Below are 17,321 nucleotides of genomic sequence, written 5' to 3'. Positions count from 1 at the left end.
CTTGAAAGTGGGGAACTGGGTCTGGACAGTTAGCTTGAGGTTTCCTGCTCTAAGAACTGATATATTTTGTTTGTCCACCTTATCCAGGTGACTCAGTTCTGGAACCACACAGGAAATCAAATAATCAATGGGGCAAACCCTTTGGCTGTTAACTTCCTGTATGTGCACAGAGGAAAGCTGGTAGCAAATTCACATATTTCTGGAAGCACAAGAGGATCAATTAATCAAATGTGGTAAAACATTCAGAGGGGAGCCGAGTCAGTGGTGATTTCAGTAATCATGAATAAAATGGATTAATGCCAGTGAGCTATTAGGTGGAATAAATTCACAGGGCAATTACTATTGCTTGGGGCTCAGAAGAGATAATTCATAATGTGGGCCAATTTCCTTTTCTAAGAATGAAATTCAAATAAACTTGGAAGGAAAAAAAATCTACCTCAAGGATGGTGATGTGTATGTTCCTGGTAAAGAAAAGTAAGACTGCAGAGGCCTGAGATGTTTTAACTTTCTGGGTAGGTATCTTCACTTGGTAACAGACTCCCCTTCTACCCCTCGCCCCCCCCATCAAAAAAAAAAAAAAAAAAAACCAGCAGAGACAAAGCAGCCAGTACGTGAATACAATGATATTTATTTATTACAGTTTCCAGACTCCCATGTGACACATATCTAAAGCAGACCATTGCGAACTGACGAGACTAGCAGCAATCCTCCCCTCAAACAGGAAATGTTTAGGTGAACTTAACAATTAGCAGTAATTTAAAGACAAGATTACAAGTCATGGGTTTTCTATTAGCAGCTCGTATCTGAATAGTAAAACTATAAATACAGCGAGTCATCCAAGTTTAGCCTTTCTAAAAAACATTAAGAAGTCACGATGCGGATGGGTTTCCCTAGGGTTGCAAACAGATGCCCGGATAACAAGCAAATCACTTTCCAGGGCATCATTTACCCTCTGCTTAAATGTCAGCTCAGGACTACAGGAAAAGAAGAGGACAAAGGCCCTAAAACCTAGTTCACACATACTTCAGCCAGATAATAGTAGTTTAAATAATACTCTTTAAAGGTTTTCCAATATTTTTTCATGACTCTAAAAAAATAACATCAGACATAACATCAGACATTTGCTCCAAAGGACTAAAAATCAAAAGCGATTGCAATGTATTGGGAATAGCTTTTATACCTTTCCTGAGGGACAATTCCTGTCTTTTCAGAGAGGGTGTTATTAAAGAAGCACTAACTCTGGCAGCTTATTAAACTACTTTTTATTCTAAATAAATAAAGACCAACTGAAGCTCTCGGGTGCACTTACTTTTCTTTCCCTAGCTCCCCAGAACCATCCAATGCCATTTCTTGACAGAAAGCTTTCATTTTTATTAGAGGAGTGCAAGAGAACTTACAAACATTTGAAAAATACTTAAACACCAACAGGAAAAGAGGCCCAATCCTTCCGCAGATGCCAGGAAACTGTGACAGGAATCCCAAAGGCTTATCTTAAATCCATCAACTCAATTTGCCAGAAAGAAATGACAGACCACACAACTTTGCAACACAGACCCAGGTAAGATTTTCTTCCTTTACAACCACTAAGCAAAGACTTCTGGAGTTACTGCCCAGAAAAACACAGGCTGATGAACATAAGTTACTGAAAGGGGGCCAACTGCTTTCTCTATCTGGCATAGGAGAAGAAAAATAAAACATCTGCAAAACGATTATATGTGTACCATAATACTCTCACACTAATCATTTCATTAAATAAAAAGTACATAAAAGATTGGAAAGCTTTGGGCAGCACCAGTGACAGCTAGCTGTCCTTGAATAATTCCAGTTTTTTTCCTGAAGGCAAAATTTAGGTAAAATTTAAAAACACAATTTACAGAATGGATTCTATTTCATGATTTTGCTTAGACCAGCTGTTACAGGAATAGTGCAAATGGAAACACAAATATCTATTCTACATCACGTTAAGTTTCTACTGTTTCAAGGGGTAGCGGAGGTGGTACACCTAGATTTTTGTAAGGCTTCTGAGGATTAAGGGTAGCTCATAGCTCATGACCTGATCATCTCTAAGCATGCTCCTGGACTGCCTCACCATGAGGACTTTAATGCTGATGGTTTCTAGGCTTTCTAACTTGCCACGCACTAGCACAGACAGCAGGGTACTGATAGGTCTAAAGCCACATGCCTGAAACACTGCTCACTCTAAGCTTCTCACAAGGGATCCACCTCTAGTCATAATTCGGTCCCCGAAAGGAAGCATAAATGCCTCCCAACTGCTGGAACAAACAACCTAAAAATCCAAGTACTCCCAATGGTAGCACAGGAGATACACCTAAGTACAAAGAATGGCACGTGATATTGCTCTGGGTGTGAAACCAAACCTTCCATCGCTTAATCACTTTTTATTGTCTAACAAAGCTGGATACTCCAGAGATGACCTCAACAGTGCAAAGATATGTTCTGTGAATTTTCTTGAAAATGTCCTCATATCTAGATATTACTCTGAGGAACTAAAGTTGGAGGTTCAAAAATAAGTACTATTCTTACCAAGTTTCCCAAGCCCGAATTCCTGGAGGATACTAGAAACCGGCTTTGCTGCATTTCGGTTGTTCAGGATCCCCTCAGGTGAGTTGGTTGGGGGCTTCCAGGGCTCTACCATTCGGCTATTACTTCACTTTTTACTTCGGTTATTTCCGTAGCAACTTTCTACAGTTACAGATAATCATAGTTTTTGAGCAGCACATCCATTATTAGGACCTATTTTTTTTCTTCCTTTTAAAAAATTCCTCCAATAATAAAGTAAAAGCCAATCATTTTTTAAAATTGACTTGTCTAAAAAGTAATTATCACGCTTTCTGCAAAATAACACATTCACTAGATAATTTTGATTCCAGAATCACTGTCCAAATCAAACAAACAAATAGGAGTATAGGGGCACATGAGACAAATCACACACAATTTAAAAATTGTTTTCACACAGTCAGAACTATCAAGTTGGGCAGAAAGTTAGTAAATCATTCCTTATATGAATATACAAAAATTATCTGCAAACATGAAAACAGACATGTGTTTAAAATGAGTCAGGTCAGATTTAATCAGGCACTGAAATCAATGAAGATTGATTATATTACCTTTGATTCCAAATTTCTACATTATTGGGAAAATACAGTATTCATTACAACTCCTAGCTGAGACACAAAAGGGCAGGGGATGGCCAAATGGGAGACTGGTAAAGAGGCATAGGCAGACAGCTATTAATCTGGGAACTGAGATTTTGGACACAATATCCAGAAGAGATTTTACATTGGCATATTCTAAAAAAAAAAAAAATCACTCACTTATGTTGGCAACCTGGAACTTCTATAATAAACTTTTAGTGTATCTGATCTGGCTCTAAAGAGCATATTTTAAAATGCATTTAAAAATAAAGAAACAGGAAAAAAAAAAAACTTCTATAAATTCCCTCTTGGGGATGTGTTGTTTTTAGATGCTCATTCTTCCTTTGATACTCCCTATAAACATGTAACTCCCTAGAAAAGTTCAGGGGAATTCTTTCTGATGAGTATCAGAAAAGGCTGGGTGCTGGGAAGTAGGAGGAGCAGCAAAGAAATGTTCCTCTCCTCTCACTAAAGATACTCTCCTGAGAACTTTCACTGCCCCTTGGGAGAAAGAGATGGAATACAGGAATGGTTCCTAAAGGTATCACTGACTTCTGATTAGTTACAAGATCACAGTTAGTCCTAAGGACACCTATAAAGATCACTTTCTTATGTAGCACCTGCCTTGCTCGTAAGACAGAGAATTCTTAGAAAGCTTTGAAATAGAGCAGTAAAAATGATTGATGGCACCAGCATGTTTAGAGACTTTAAATGCCTTTCTGAAATTCTTTGTCTCAATAGTCCAGTGAGGTAGGTGTCTGATGGGGGAAACCGAGGCACAGAGGAGTTACCTTTGCTCATCTTTCACTGTATGAGAAGCCAGTGCCCAGCTAGCAGAAGGACTAGGCATCCTAGCTTCCTAACCTTTGCCCACCCTGCTTTGCTCAGAAGGCTTAGCTAAGTTACACAACAAATACAGCAGGCGAAATTTTTCCTTTCATACATTTTAACTAGTTAGTTATCTCACTTTGAACATAAGTTACTAGAAATCAAATATAAACTAACAAAGCAAAAATAAATACTGCCTAACAGTCTGTGTCAAGATGTCACCTATTGTGCACTGATGACTGAAAAAGAGTAAAACATGATTCAAGTAGAAGCATCAGTGGTTTCTATGGTGTTCCTGTTACTCAAACCAGTGTCCCTTTAAGACACCATCCACTGTACTTTGTAAGAACCTCTTTGGCCTGATACAAGGGAATAAAACTACCACCCTTGTTTCATGGTAGAACCATTCTGAAAGATATTCTACACAGGGCCAGCCCCGCCTGGAAAGGGGACTCTCAGCCATGTGATGTGTGCGTATTACTAAGTTCATGCAGCACTCTTTGAAGCCAGACACAAGGGTCACAGTCTTCTGCCATGAAGCTCACAGGACAGCTCACACTACATACAGAGGGTGATACCACAGGGTACATGCAATAGCACCACACCACAGAAGTTAGACAGCAGGACAAGAAGCCACCATCCAAGCATCTTACTGTCCCATCTGGCATGCCATCTGCAGAGGCTACCTCTGGTAAGGGCAAGGGAGGAGGTCCTGCGTTCCTTTCCACAAGGAGAGGGATAAAAACAGAGCATCCCATTGCTGGCTGCTTTGAGCACACCACTATCCAAATTGCAAACTTACATAAGTTGGGAGCTTTTCTAGATCTTACAGACACTCAAAGGCAATAAACTTTATTTCTTAATCAAAAGAGAGTGGTGTGGAGCAAAATTCAAAAGTCTGTTACATGACGCAAGTGCAGGGCTTCAGCACAATTTACACAACTACTCTCAGAATCACATTCATGAGTACTCAGGGCACTAGCATTCAGAAATAATTTTTTTTTTTTTTGCTATAGTCTCTGAGGAGTGAATTCAGTTTACACCATAAACGCTACTTTAAATGGGAGAGCTTATATCTGGTTTGCTTTGAGTGTCTGAGGTACTATACCATGAAACCAAATCAGATGCGTGTACCGACACACAGCTTCTGCCTTCATGTTAACGCAAATACCCACCCTCCAAAGGGCTCCTCACAGGAGCTCATCTCCCAGAGGGCCCAGGCCTGGCTTCGTCCTCTGCACAGGCAGGACCAGAGGGACTCGTGCCAGCTCAGAATCTCAGTGGGACACTAGGACACAGCATAGCAGCACTGCATGCATTTTATTTCTACCAACCAAAGCTCCAGTGAGGCTGAGCTCGCTGGTCACTGCGCAAGGTGGACCAGAAGGACATTCTCACCTCGAATGAAAATCTGATTTATGTGGCGAGTGAATACCTGCTGGTAATCCACTTTGGGTTTTCGCTTTTTCTTACGGGACTGGCCCTTGGAAAGGGTGGCAGCCCTGGAAAAGGTACCTCCAGCACTGGACCCTTCTGTCTGTGTAGTCCTCCCTGACAGCTCTGACCTGGATTCCTCCCTTCCCGATGCCTGAAGGGAAGAAGGGATGGAGCGGGAATGCTTGCGCGAGCCCCGGTCAGTGTCGCTTCTCCCCCACACCGAAGCCACCTTCCAAGTGGATGTCTGGGAGTATCTGGACAGAGTGGAATCTTCAACTGCAGACTTCGAATCTGCTTCCTTCTTGGAGGAATCTTGAAGTTTTAGCCGATCAAACAGCTGTAAGGAAAGCAATTACAAATATTAAGCCTTCTCTTCAGACCTCAACATCCCTCTTTCAATATACAGAAAAAGACCAGATTCCTTAATTATGCTCTGTGGTCTCCTTGCTTTGCAATTTTAAAAAAGTTACTAATGAATTTTCTATTTGGAGCCATGACTCAGATAAATCAATAAACGTGTCAAGAGAAAAGGCACAAAAGGCACCTGCTTATCCTGTGGCATAAAGCTGAACGACTTTGAAGCCTTATAAGAGGTAACTTGCTCCTCAGATAACATGCAGGTTAGATGCACAGATTGTGGTTTTATGCTGGAAGCCTGACGAGAGAAGGATGAAGGCCTGGGAGCAGGCGTACCTTGTTTTCAGCAACAGGACTTCCTCTCTAGGAAATTCGAGCCACTGGCCTCAGCGATCTTAATTCCTAAGCCTGAAAGCATGCTGGGCACTCAGAAAGTCAGAAGAAACTGCCTACCCTAGTGAGAGTCAGTGAAGAATCCCGTTCGTACGCTTTGCCCAGAACAGGTTTTCGGTACGTCTCATCCACGTCAGTAAGTGCCTAGAGGAACAGCCCAAAGGGAAAAAAATGAGGCAGAATTAAAAATATTTTTAAGGCTTTCAGATTAAAAAAAAAAAAAAGGCAGAATGACACTTAATTGTAACGGAACAAGTGACTCAGGGCAGGTGACTTGGGCAGAAGAAAATGGTACCACTTGGCACTCCCCAGGTAGGACTGCCGAGCTGCTACCACCGTGAGACAAGTCTCTGCCATGGTAAAGGGCTTTTACAACTGCATGTACTACTTGGCTCATGGCGACCCTGTGTATTTCAGAGTAGAACTGTGTTCCAGATGGTTTTCATGACTTTGACCTTTCAGAAGCAGACTGCCAGGCCTTCCTTCCAAGGTGTCTCTGAGTGGGTTTGAACTGCCAACCTTTTGGTTAGTAGCCGTGTGTGCCACTCAGGGACTGTAGAACTGTGTGGTGGAGGTTCTTAAATTTCAGGATGTATAAATACCTAGGAAGCTTATTAAAATGCAAATTCCAAGGCTATGGTAGAGATTCCGATTCAGTAGGTCTGGGATGGAGTGCAGGAACCTTCTGTTTTAACCAGAAACCCCAGGTGATTCAGATGAAGGATGGCCTTAGACCACACTTTGAGAAATACCACTCCACTGTTCCCTTTCCCTCCTTAGTTTTATGTCTTATGATAGCAACTAACAGAGGGTAACCAGGACTACATGCAAAATTACTGGAGCGCTCCTATCTCTGAGAGATCAACCTCACAGGACCACTGTTAGGATCAAGTGAGATCATGTAGGAGAAATTACTCGAAAAACTAAAGCTCCGTACAAATGTAAGGTCACAATATTGTTATTATTACCACCACTTTCATCAAATGTATTCTCTTAAAAGTTCCTTCCCTTCAAGAGTAAAATTATGTAATTTTACTATATTTACATAGTAAAATATTTCTTCTACATTTTAAAAATGAAAAAACTGAGGCTCAGAAAAATTACCTTTCCTAGATTTATACAGCTACCAAGTGGTAAAGCTAGGATTCAAATCCAGGTCTTTTGCTTCTATAATGGTTGACAACATGGTCTTTGGAGTCAGAAAGATCCAGGATAAAGTCCTAGTACTTCCACTTACTAACAGTCTGATCTGAGACCAATCTTCCAATCTCTCTAGTCTCAATTTCTTCATTTGTAAGTAGAATGGTAACTGTAGCTACAAGTCATCCATTAATACATGGAAAGCCATTAATAACTATCTGGCACATATCAAATACTCAATAAACATCCCCATAAACTATTGTTTATGGAAAAGAAAAGTTGGAGATTAAAATCCACATACAAAAGAAACCTTAGAAAGCCCTTGTGGATCCTATTTTAACTGCCTAATATTATAGCTGTGCTATCATTTATTCCTTCTCTCCTACAACTGTCTATTAACCAGACAGTAAACCTCTGGAAGGCTAGGGTGCAGGATACACTCCTTCATAAGGAAACGCCGTGCACAGTGCCCTGCTTATTAACATGCCTACTCCACCCCTGTCCTTACCTCTCTTCTCAAATACTGCAGAGTGAACGTTCCTTGATGGGGAAATCACGTCTCACTCCTTCTGAAACCTCTGTACTTAGCACAAATGTCCAGCCAAAGTGAGCAATGAATATTGTTAAATAAATGCAAGAATGGTGGGCAGGAAATCAATGTAAAATTACTAAACAGATGACACCAATAACTGCTCCTCAGGGCTGTGTTTCTCAACTTTGGCACTAATGACAGATTTTGGACTGGATAATTCTTTGTTGTATACTGTAGGATGTTTAGCAGCATTCCTGGCTTCTACCCACTAGATGCCAGTAGCAGCACCCCAAAACCCAAGTCATGACAATCAAAATGTCTCACAACACTGTAAATGTCCCCTCTAAAGGACAAAGTTTCACTGGTTGAGAACCACTGCTTCAAGGGAAAACCAAATCAGACCCACTGCTGTCAAGTCGATTCCAAACTGCCCCCATAGAGTTTCCAAGGCTGTAAGTCTTTATGGGAGCAACTGCCACTCTCCTGTAGGAGCAGCTGGTGCTAACCTTTTGGTTAGCAGCTGAGTGCTTTAACCGCTGTGCCATCAGGGCTCCTCATTTTAAGGGAAAGGAAGCAATAAAGAGAATCTTTTGTTGCCCAAGAGAAAGCACAGATTCTGGATCTGGGAAGTTTTTCTCTAGGTTCTGCTGAACAAGGTTACTGAGGTCCTTCAGACATAGAAAAGATTTAATCCCTAGGAGGTTTTCCAGACCCTAGAGAAAGGCTTAATTACCATATTCCAGAATTTGTCAAATGCGACAAGGAATCCTGTACAGACGCCCCGAAGTCCCTTGAAAGTGCGGATGTGAACATTCACCTTCACCCCTTCCCGAATACAACGATGGAGCTCACCCAGAGGGCTGCCCTCGTGCACTGAAACAAGAGAAGAACAGTCAGTATAGCATACACGTCTGTCCCATCCCCAGAGTTAACACCGAACGTCACCTAACCATCTACAGTAACACAAGTCAACACAATGCAGAGATAACCCCACTGTCAAAATGGGAAGGCCCAACGGGCAATTTGGCTAGTAGTTGCAGGCAGCATTCATGGAAATTAGACAAGTTTCCAACAGAATATGGATAAACTGTACATACAGAGAGCATCCAAATGTGCCACTACCTGTATATCCTTTATTCTTTGATGTCATTGATTCTAAGATACACCATCATTTAAATACTTTGAGGAAAAGAGAAATACTACTACATTAAATGTATACATCAGCAGCTAGAGTCTCTCCAATTCTATGCCTTCTTAAGACAATTTTTCTCTGCATAATTCTCATGAACCATTATGTCCAGCTTGAGTCTTCCGAAGAAGCAAAAACCTTGCTCATATGTTTAAAGGAAATGAATCGTATGACATATCTGCCTTGAAGCATGTACCATCCCCTAGGAGAATGGCCTTTTAGCCCCCCCAGTCTCGGTGACTTCATGCATGAGCTCTCTGGAGCCACCAGTGTTGCCATGGACATTCTCTTTACACCGAGAGGAAAAGTTCTGGTCATATTCCAAGCCTTGATGCTGTAACAGGCACCTGCTGCACACCGGGCTCCTAAGAGATTGCTAATAATCACCATGTAAAAAGAGCAGTGTGATGCATGGGAAGAATACTGGGCCGGTATATTTCAGCTTTTACTATAAGGGGCTCTTTTTTTCTCAGGGCTTGGGGACAAGAATGATTTTTACTATTTCATGTTAACTTAGCTCTCACAATATGCTAGTTATACCATATGAAACCTCCCAAAAGAAAGCCATAGACACATACATTCACTCACACAGTCTCAGTCTCTCTTCCTCAAGTTTGCAAGGCAAAATTCTTTGGAGAGCATTTGCCACTGATAGTAAACAAACAAACAAAAATCTCTTTTTGTTTCCAGGCATAAAAGAGTCCTGCACTTTATTTTGAATAACCAAGTTGGTTTCTCTTGACTTCCTTGTCTCTCACTCATGGGTTGGCTTATGAATGGTGGCCATGATAAATTAATACTCTTGGATTAAGAAAAAAATGACTTATCTAACGAGAAGCAGGAGTTTATGTCTGGTTGAAAATTTGGCATGAAGGAACAACTGGAGACAAAGTGACACAAACACTGACCTGGAAAAGTGTGGTGCAGTGAATTACTCAGTATGGCCCTTTTAGCCATGTATGGTCTTATAACTCCCACACAATGATTGAGTGGGACTATACAAATAAGGTACTTGTGGCCCACCAAGGGGATTGGACAGCTTGCTAAAAATGCAAGTAACATACATGGCACCCTTGTGAGGGTGAGATCATGCAAATAAGCTATATGGAACCCTAATGAGGGAACTGGTCAATTTTTCCATCCTTCTTTTTTTTTTTTTAGGCTTAAAACTCATATGGGCCATCCCAGAGGCAAGAACAGGGGGATCTCACTACCCTCAAGAAAGAAGATCTGGGAGTGGAGCACGTCCTTTGGACTTGGGGTCCCTGAGCTGAGAACCTCCTAGACCTAGGAGACAGAGAGAGCTGCAACACCTAAGATGGCACGAGACGGCAAGAAGCAGCGGTGGAGAAATGGCAGCAGCAGAACCAGGAGACTGGTAGAAGATGATGTGGTGGGCTTCCTAGCCCACTGAGCGAGATGGCTACAGTGGGCATGCTGACCCACAGAGCAGGAGAGCTGAGAACCTTCAGGCAGGAGGCTTGTTGGCAGAGTAGGGTGCCTCTGGGTACTTAACGGTACAGCTAAAGAGCTTTCTAACACTTGATCAAGCAGGAGAGAAGCCAGGCCTGAGCAGGGCTAAGATAGGTGGTCTGTCATGAGGGGGTCAAGAGGAGCCCTGTACAGCCAAGAGGAGCTGAGAGAGTTGTCCTGCACTGAAGGAGGGAGACTTTGCCTACTTGCTTCCTGATCCTGATCCCAAGTTGTAACCTGTTACTTCCCTAATAAACCCTATGTTTTAGATATCTAGTGTTGCTATAACAGAAATACCACAAGCAGATGGCTTTAAAAAATAGCAATTTATTTTCTCACAGTTTAGGATGCTAGAAATCTGAATTCAGGGTGCCAGCTCTAGGGGAAAGCTTTCTCTCTCTGTCAGTTCTGGAGGAAAGTCCTTGTCTCCTCAGCTTGTTTCCTAGTTCCTTGGAGATCTCCATTTGGCTTGGCATCGATCTTCTTCCATCTCTATTTCTGCTCACTTGTTTAATCTCTTTTATATCTCAAAAGAGATTGACTCAAGATACATCCTACACTAATCCTGCCCATTAAAATAACAAAGACATCCCATTCCCAGGCATAGAGGTTTAGGATTTACAACATATATTTTTGGGGGACATAATTCAATCCATAACATTCTACCCTTTGGCCACCAAAATCCATGTCCTTGCCATATGCAAAACACACTCACCCCATCACATTATCCCAAAAATCTTAAATCAACTCTGAGTCTAAAATCTCATCTTCTGAATCATCTAAATCAAATATGGGTGATACTTTAGGCATATTCCATCCTGGGGCAGAATTCTTCTTCATCTGTAAACCTGTGAAATCTAGGCTGTAAGTACTATGGGGTGGGGGGGGGGGCACAAGGTAGACATTTCCATTACAAATGTGAGAAACTGGAAGAAAAGAAGGGGTAATGGGCACCAAGCAAGTCCAAAACCCAGCACAACACGTTAGTTCTCAAGGCTCGAAATCCTCTCTTCTTTGAGACCATCTGGGCAACGGCCCCACCCTCCAGCCTCTGGGTGTTGGCCACGCTCTCTGGATTCTGGGTGGAGGCCCCGTGACCCTGGGCTTCAGCTCCTCCTTCCAGGCCCACTGGGATGGCAACTCTGCTCCCTTAGCTTTGGGTGGCCCCATTCTCCCAGTCCACCTGAATAGCAACCCCATGCCCTCTGCCCCAACGGGTCCCATTCTTCTGCCTCTTGGGCATAGCAGCCCCACACTCCAGAACTGAGTTGGTGAAGATCTGACTCTTTGAAACCTAGGAGGCTGTGGCCTCACCCTTTGAAACCAATAAGACCCTGCTTCCCAAGCTCCTTCCAACAGTTCTGCTGATCTCCAAGCTGCTCCAGGGCTGGTCCTTTTCTTTTTTTGGAGGATAACAGGTGTAGCTCCTATGGCCTGTTTCCTGCCTTTAGAATTCCAAGAGGCAGACCGTTTTCTCTCCTTTCATTCTTTATCTGTCCCTTCAGTCTAAGCTGATGGGGCTTCTGCGTTGATAGTTAGATCCATCAGTCACAGGCTTAAATCTCTCTAACAAAAAATTGTGTAGCCTCTTCCTTGGGGAAAAGTCTAGGATACATGTCTTTAGTTTGTACAACAGAATTTTCCAAATCTGTAAGTTTTGTTTTTATTTTGCACAGTTCATTTTTATGTCCATCTCTTTCCTCTCACGTTTTATCGTAAGTAGCCAGGAGAAACCACGTGGCCCCTTTAAGAACTTGCTTAGAAATCTTCTCAGCTACATATCCAAGTTCATCACTTACAAATTTTACCTTCCACCAAACATCTGAACATAATTCAGACATTCTTTGCCACTGCATAAAAAGAATCTCCTTTCTCCCGCTGTCCAATCACGTGTTCATCATTTCCTTTTAAAGCCTTATCAGAAGCACATTTAACCTACAAGTTCCTATCAACATTCTGTTGCTGGCGCCACAGGTATTCTCCAAGATGACAGAGACTTTCTCCATAGCTTTCCTCACTTCCTTCTAAGCCCTCACCAGGACTGCCTTTGTTGTCCGTAATTCCACCCACAGTCTCTTCAAGGCAATCTAGGCTTCCAAGCCTCTACTCATTACCCAATTCCAAAACCACTTTGACATTTTCAGTATCTGTTAGAGCAGGACCTCATTCCTGGTACCAAATGTCTTAGGCTGGGTTCTCTAGAGAAGCAAAACCAGCAAAGTGTGTATATATAAATATATATAGAGAGAGATTCATCTCAAGGAAATGGCTCACACAATTGTGGGGGGCTGGCAAGGCATCAGGCTGGAGGCTTCTCCTGACTCATGTGGTTGCAGAGGTTGATGAACCCAAAATCAGCAGGCCAGGCTGAAGGCTACTGGCTCACAGGGTTTCAGGAGCTGGCAAATCCCAAGATCTGCAGGTCAAGTGGCAAGCTGCTGGCTCAGACACCACGAATCAGAGGTGAAACTATGATGAGTCAGATGCAGGATCCAAAGCACAAGAGGTTTGCCAGAACATCTGTACATCCTGTGTGCAGGCCACAACCCCAAGAAAACTCCCCTTTCAACTGACTGGCTGCTCGTATCAGATCACAAAATTGGGGTGACTATATCAGGTCACAAAATGAAGGATGATTGTAATATTACGTAAGTGCCAAATTACATAACTGCCAAACCACTGAGAATCACGGCCTGGCCAAGGTGACATACAACCTTAACCATCATATCCCATAATTATGAATATGGTCTGTGAGTTCTGTATGGCCATTGCAACGAATTATCCAACCCTGAAGAGACGCAGAGCTGTGGGAGAGACGGCTGGTGTCAGAATTGGTAAAAACACTGGAGATAGAAGGTATGTGTGACCTCCACTTCATAGGAATCAGCCTTGGGCTAGTGTTGATCTTGATTTCCCCCTCTCGGGAAGTAAGAGGAAGTCACATGCCTCAATGGCATTTTTACAGCAAGGAACATCATCTACACCTCCTCTAACAATATTTTTAAGGCCTTTGAACCTTTAATGTATTAGGGTGTGTGTGTGTGTGCACATGCCCTGCACACACGCATGTATACCTATATCTGGGTATGTATTATAAAAAAAATTATAAGCAGTGTTAAATCAAGCATTGAACACAACTTTTAGGTCATTATAACTAGCAATGAAACTTTAGAATTTACCTCCTCTTTCCTCTCCTGAGACTAGCATAATAGTTAAGCACATGAGCCTTGGAGTTGGATAAACCCAGGATTAAGTCTCACCTGCAACACTGGCTATATGACCCCGGGCAAGTAGTTAAGCTCAATGAACCTCAGATCCCTCATCTATAAAACAGTATCTAAGGGTAGTGCAAATACATAACACACTTGGCTGGTAACTCCATGGCTGGCAGTTCAAGTCTGCCCAGAGATGCCTCAGAAGAAAGGCCTGGCAATCTACTTCTGAAAAAGCAGCCATTGAAAACTCTATGGGGCACAGTCCTACTCTGACACACATGGGGTCATCGTGAGTTGAAATCGACTTGATGGCAACTGGTATTCTGGTAAGGATAAAATGAGATATAATGCACATAAGTACTCAATAGCAGTAGCTATGAATAGTAACAATAACATCACATTATCTTATTTACAAAGGGGCATGAGTTAATGTTTGGGGTGATAGAAATGTTCGATTATTGTGATTGTGGTGGTGGTTTAATGACTCTATACATTTGTTAAAACTCACTTAAAAAGGGTGAATTTGGCTACATATAAATTACAACTAAATAAGCCTGATTTTTAGTTACTGTCCTAGTTATCCAGTGCTGCTATAACGGAAATACCACAAGTGGATGACTTTAACAAAGAGAAATTTATCCTCTCACAGTCTAGGAGGCTAGAAGTCCACATTCATAGCGCTAGCTTCAAAAGAAGGCTTTCTCTCTCTGTTGGCTCTGGGGGAAGGTTCTTGTCATCAATCTCCCCCAGTGGAGGAGCTTCTCAGCGCAAGGACGTTTCCAAAGGATGCACTGTTCCCCTGGATCTTGTTTCTTGGTGGTATGAGGTCCCCATGTCTCTTTGCTCGCTTCTCTCTTCCCAAAACCCAGTGCCGTCGAGTTAATTCTCTCTTACATATCTCAAAAGTGATTGATTTAAGACACAACCTAATCTTGTAGATTGAATCCTGCCTCACTACCAACATAACTGCCTCTAATCCTGCCTCATTAACATCATAGAGGCAGGATTTACAACACATAAGAAAATCACATCAGATGACAAAATGGTGGGCAATTCACATAATCCTGGGAATCATGGCCTAGCCAAGTTGACACATATTTTGGGGGGACACAATTCAATCCATGGCAATTATTATTATCCATACCCTTCCTCAGCTTCAAGACTTAAAGATTTTCTCTTGTAAGAACTCTTTCTTGAATAAACTAATCCTCACCCATGCTTCTGCAGTTTTCTTCCTTCTTGAAGGTCATCAACTCTTTTTGTCTACCCATCTCTATCATATGCACCTGTTTCCAGTGGCATAACTAAAATGTTCAGTTCCCAGGGCACATTCTCCAAGATCTTGACTCTAGGCTTATATTTAATCATGAGAGATCGACAAAGCTGGTCTCCACATTCTGTCATACCAGCACAGCAAATTACTCCATACTTGTTGCTGTCATGTTGATTCCGACTCATAGCAACACTATAGGACGGAGTAGAACTGCCCCATAGGGTTTCCAAGGTTATAATCTTTACAGAAACAGACTGCCACATCTTTCTCCAGCAGAGTGGCTTGTGGGTTCAAACCACCGTCCTTTTGGTTAGCAGCCCAGTGCTTTAACCGCTGTACCACCAGGGCACCCACTGCATAGAAATATCTTTCCCTTGACAATCTTGGCAGCAGAACAATGAGAATCGGCAAAATAGAATTAAAGTGTTATAATCTGAGACCTGGAGTGCCTTTCAGCTATCAGAGAGTGGCAAAAGATAAAATAAGATGCTGTCATTTCAGGAACATGCACACTCTGTCCTTGTGTTACTGCTGGGCAAGGAAGCTAGGATAAACCCTAGCTTAAGCACGAATGCTCTGGCGTGGTAACCATCTGACAGAGGCTCCCATACAGCACCACAGCTTTTCAGGATATTTCTCTCTTAATAAATAAATCTCTAGGAATGAACCAGAATTTCCTTTGCTTGGCACACCCCTCCATTCAAAAGTCAGTGATTTAATAATGTAACAATTTAGCTATCAGAATACAGATGCTTTGAATGGCTAAGTAGGTCATTGTGTTCACAGGGCAGATGTCAGACTGTTTGCCAGATAACAAAAAATGTAACCGTGGCTGTTTTTATACCTTTTAAACAAGACCAAACTCACACATTAGCAACCTCTGCTGTTTACAGCTTTACTCTAAGGATCTATTAGGGGGCTCCAAGAAATTCCCTTGTGCCATTTACACCTTTGGAACTTAAAATAACCTGCGCATATGGTAATATGAGCCTGACAGACCCCTTCCTGCACCCAGCCAGGCAAAGTGGCTGTAAAACGGAGTCTGTTTTAGTGGCATTTTGTGCCTGCTGCATTCCAGCACTTCGGATTTAGTAATGTGAACATATGTGTATCAAGATCCTGCAGCCATTCCGCTTACAGCACAGGAGAAAGAGCTGACTCTCGATGTGGAGGGGTTATGGAGTTGTCTCTTGTGTTATCTGGACAGACCTCTCCACACTCCATTTGATCATCCCCAAATCCCCCTGACCATAGTCTCCTTTCCCTAATATTGGCTGTGCCCTCACCCACAACTTCTCCTGCACGTCCCCCCCATTACCTCTATCTGCAGTTCCCAAGACCTCTCATCACCTCTGCAGTGTATCCCCATGATGCCCCCGATTCTTTTCCTGGCCCCCACCATTTCTCTAGGTCTCCCCTCCTCATTACCCTATAGACATTTCCCTGGTCCCAATAATCTCTGCAGACCTTCTACACCAGTTACCCATGCAGACCCTTACCGTAGGTCCTTATTTTCTCTATAGCCTTATCAGCCTCGCCTCATTACTCATGCAGCCCCTCCAATACTCAGTGACACTCCTCACGCCCCCATTACCTACATTTCTCAAGCAGATCCTCCCCACGGTCGCTGATTATCTCAGCAAACGTTCACGAAGACCCTCCCCCCAATACCCGCAGACCGTGGCCATGCCTCAATCTCCCCGCAGACGCCCCGTTGGCCACCACTCCCCGGGACAGCCGGGCCCTCTGCCTCCGCCCCGGCCGGACTCACAGGGCATTCGTGTGAGCACGTTGCGCGGCGCTTTCTGGGTCCGACCACGACCCCGCCGGGGCGCCCTGGCGGCCCCATCCTCTTCCTCCTTGGCCACCATGAGGCGGCGGAGGCGCTGGATGCGCTCGGGGTCCGCGGCGGGGGCATTCTGGCGGCGGCGGGTCCTGCCCAGGGCCCCGGGGGCCGCGGGGACGGCGGGGAGGCCGGCGCCGGCGGGGGCCCCCGAGCCCGCGGCCGCGCCCCGTGCCCGCCCGCGCCCGCCGGCCCTGCCCCCGGTCCTCAGGAAGCTCTCGTACTCAGCCAAGTTGTTGAAGCAGGGGGCGTTGGGGTAGGGGATGGGCGGCAGGCGCGGCGCGTACAGGGCCAGCAGTGGGTCGAAGCTGTCAGAGCTGACATCCAGCCGCGGGCTGGGCGGGCGCGCGGGGCTCCCGGCGCGAGCGGACCTCGCCCCCCGCTCCCGCTCCTCCATGTTTGAAAGGCCCGCAAGCCGAGGCCGATGGGAAGAAGGAGCGGGGCCGCCAGAGGGCGGTACTGCGCAGCCGCAGCTCAGGGGCGCAC

General features: G+C 43.8%; 1 protein-coding gene across 1 annotated transcript; it reads right to left on the bottom strand.

Annotated features, from left to right (window-relative positions):
* Window positions 1-616: 616 nt before the first annotated feature.
* LSM11 (LSM11, U7 small nuclear RNA associated) lies at window positions 617-17,250 on the bottom strand. Its single transcript, XM_049874222.1, has 4 exons — window positions 16,764-17,250; window positions 8,576-8,715; window positions 6,231-6,314; window positions 617-5,757 (listed from the first exon to the last, which is right to left on the bottom strand). Exons 1-4 carry the CDS (start codon window positions 17,230-17,232, stop codon window positions 5,347-5,349), a joined length of 1,104 nt encoding a protein of 367 aa, XP_049730179.1. The 5' UTR covers window positions 17,233-17,250; the 3' UTR covers window positions 617-5,346.
* Between the last annotated feature and the right edge of the window lie 71 nt (window positions 17,251-17,321).

This window comes from Elephas maximus, chromosome 2 (assembly GCF_024166365.1).
Source record: "Elephas maximus indicus isolate mEleMax1 chromosome 2, mEleMax1 primary haplotype, whole genome shotgun sequence".
NCBI classification, from domain to species: domain Eukaryota; kingdom Metazoa; phylum Chordata; class Mammalia; order Proboscidea; family Elephantidae; genus Elephas; species Elephas maximus.
Note: the sequence above shows the minus strand (reverse complement) of the source record. Positions and strands in the feature narration are given on the sequence as shown.

Coding starts and splice junctions, on each gene's coding strand:
- LSM11 (XM_049874222.1), bottom strand. CDS start 17,232: ATGGAGGAGCGGGAGCGGGGGGCGAGGTCCGCTCGCGCCGGGAGCCCC. Junction 8,716..16,763: donor CGTGCTCACACGAATGCCCT/GTGAGTCCGGCC, acceptor CTCTTGTTTCAG/TGCACGAGGGCAGCCCTCTG. Junction 6,315..8,575: donor TTGACAAATTCTGGAATATG/GTAATTAAGCCT, acceptor CTGTTCCTCTAG/GCACTTACTGACGTGGATGA.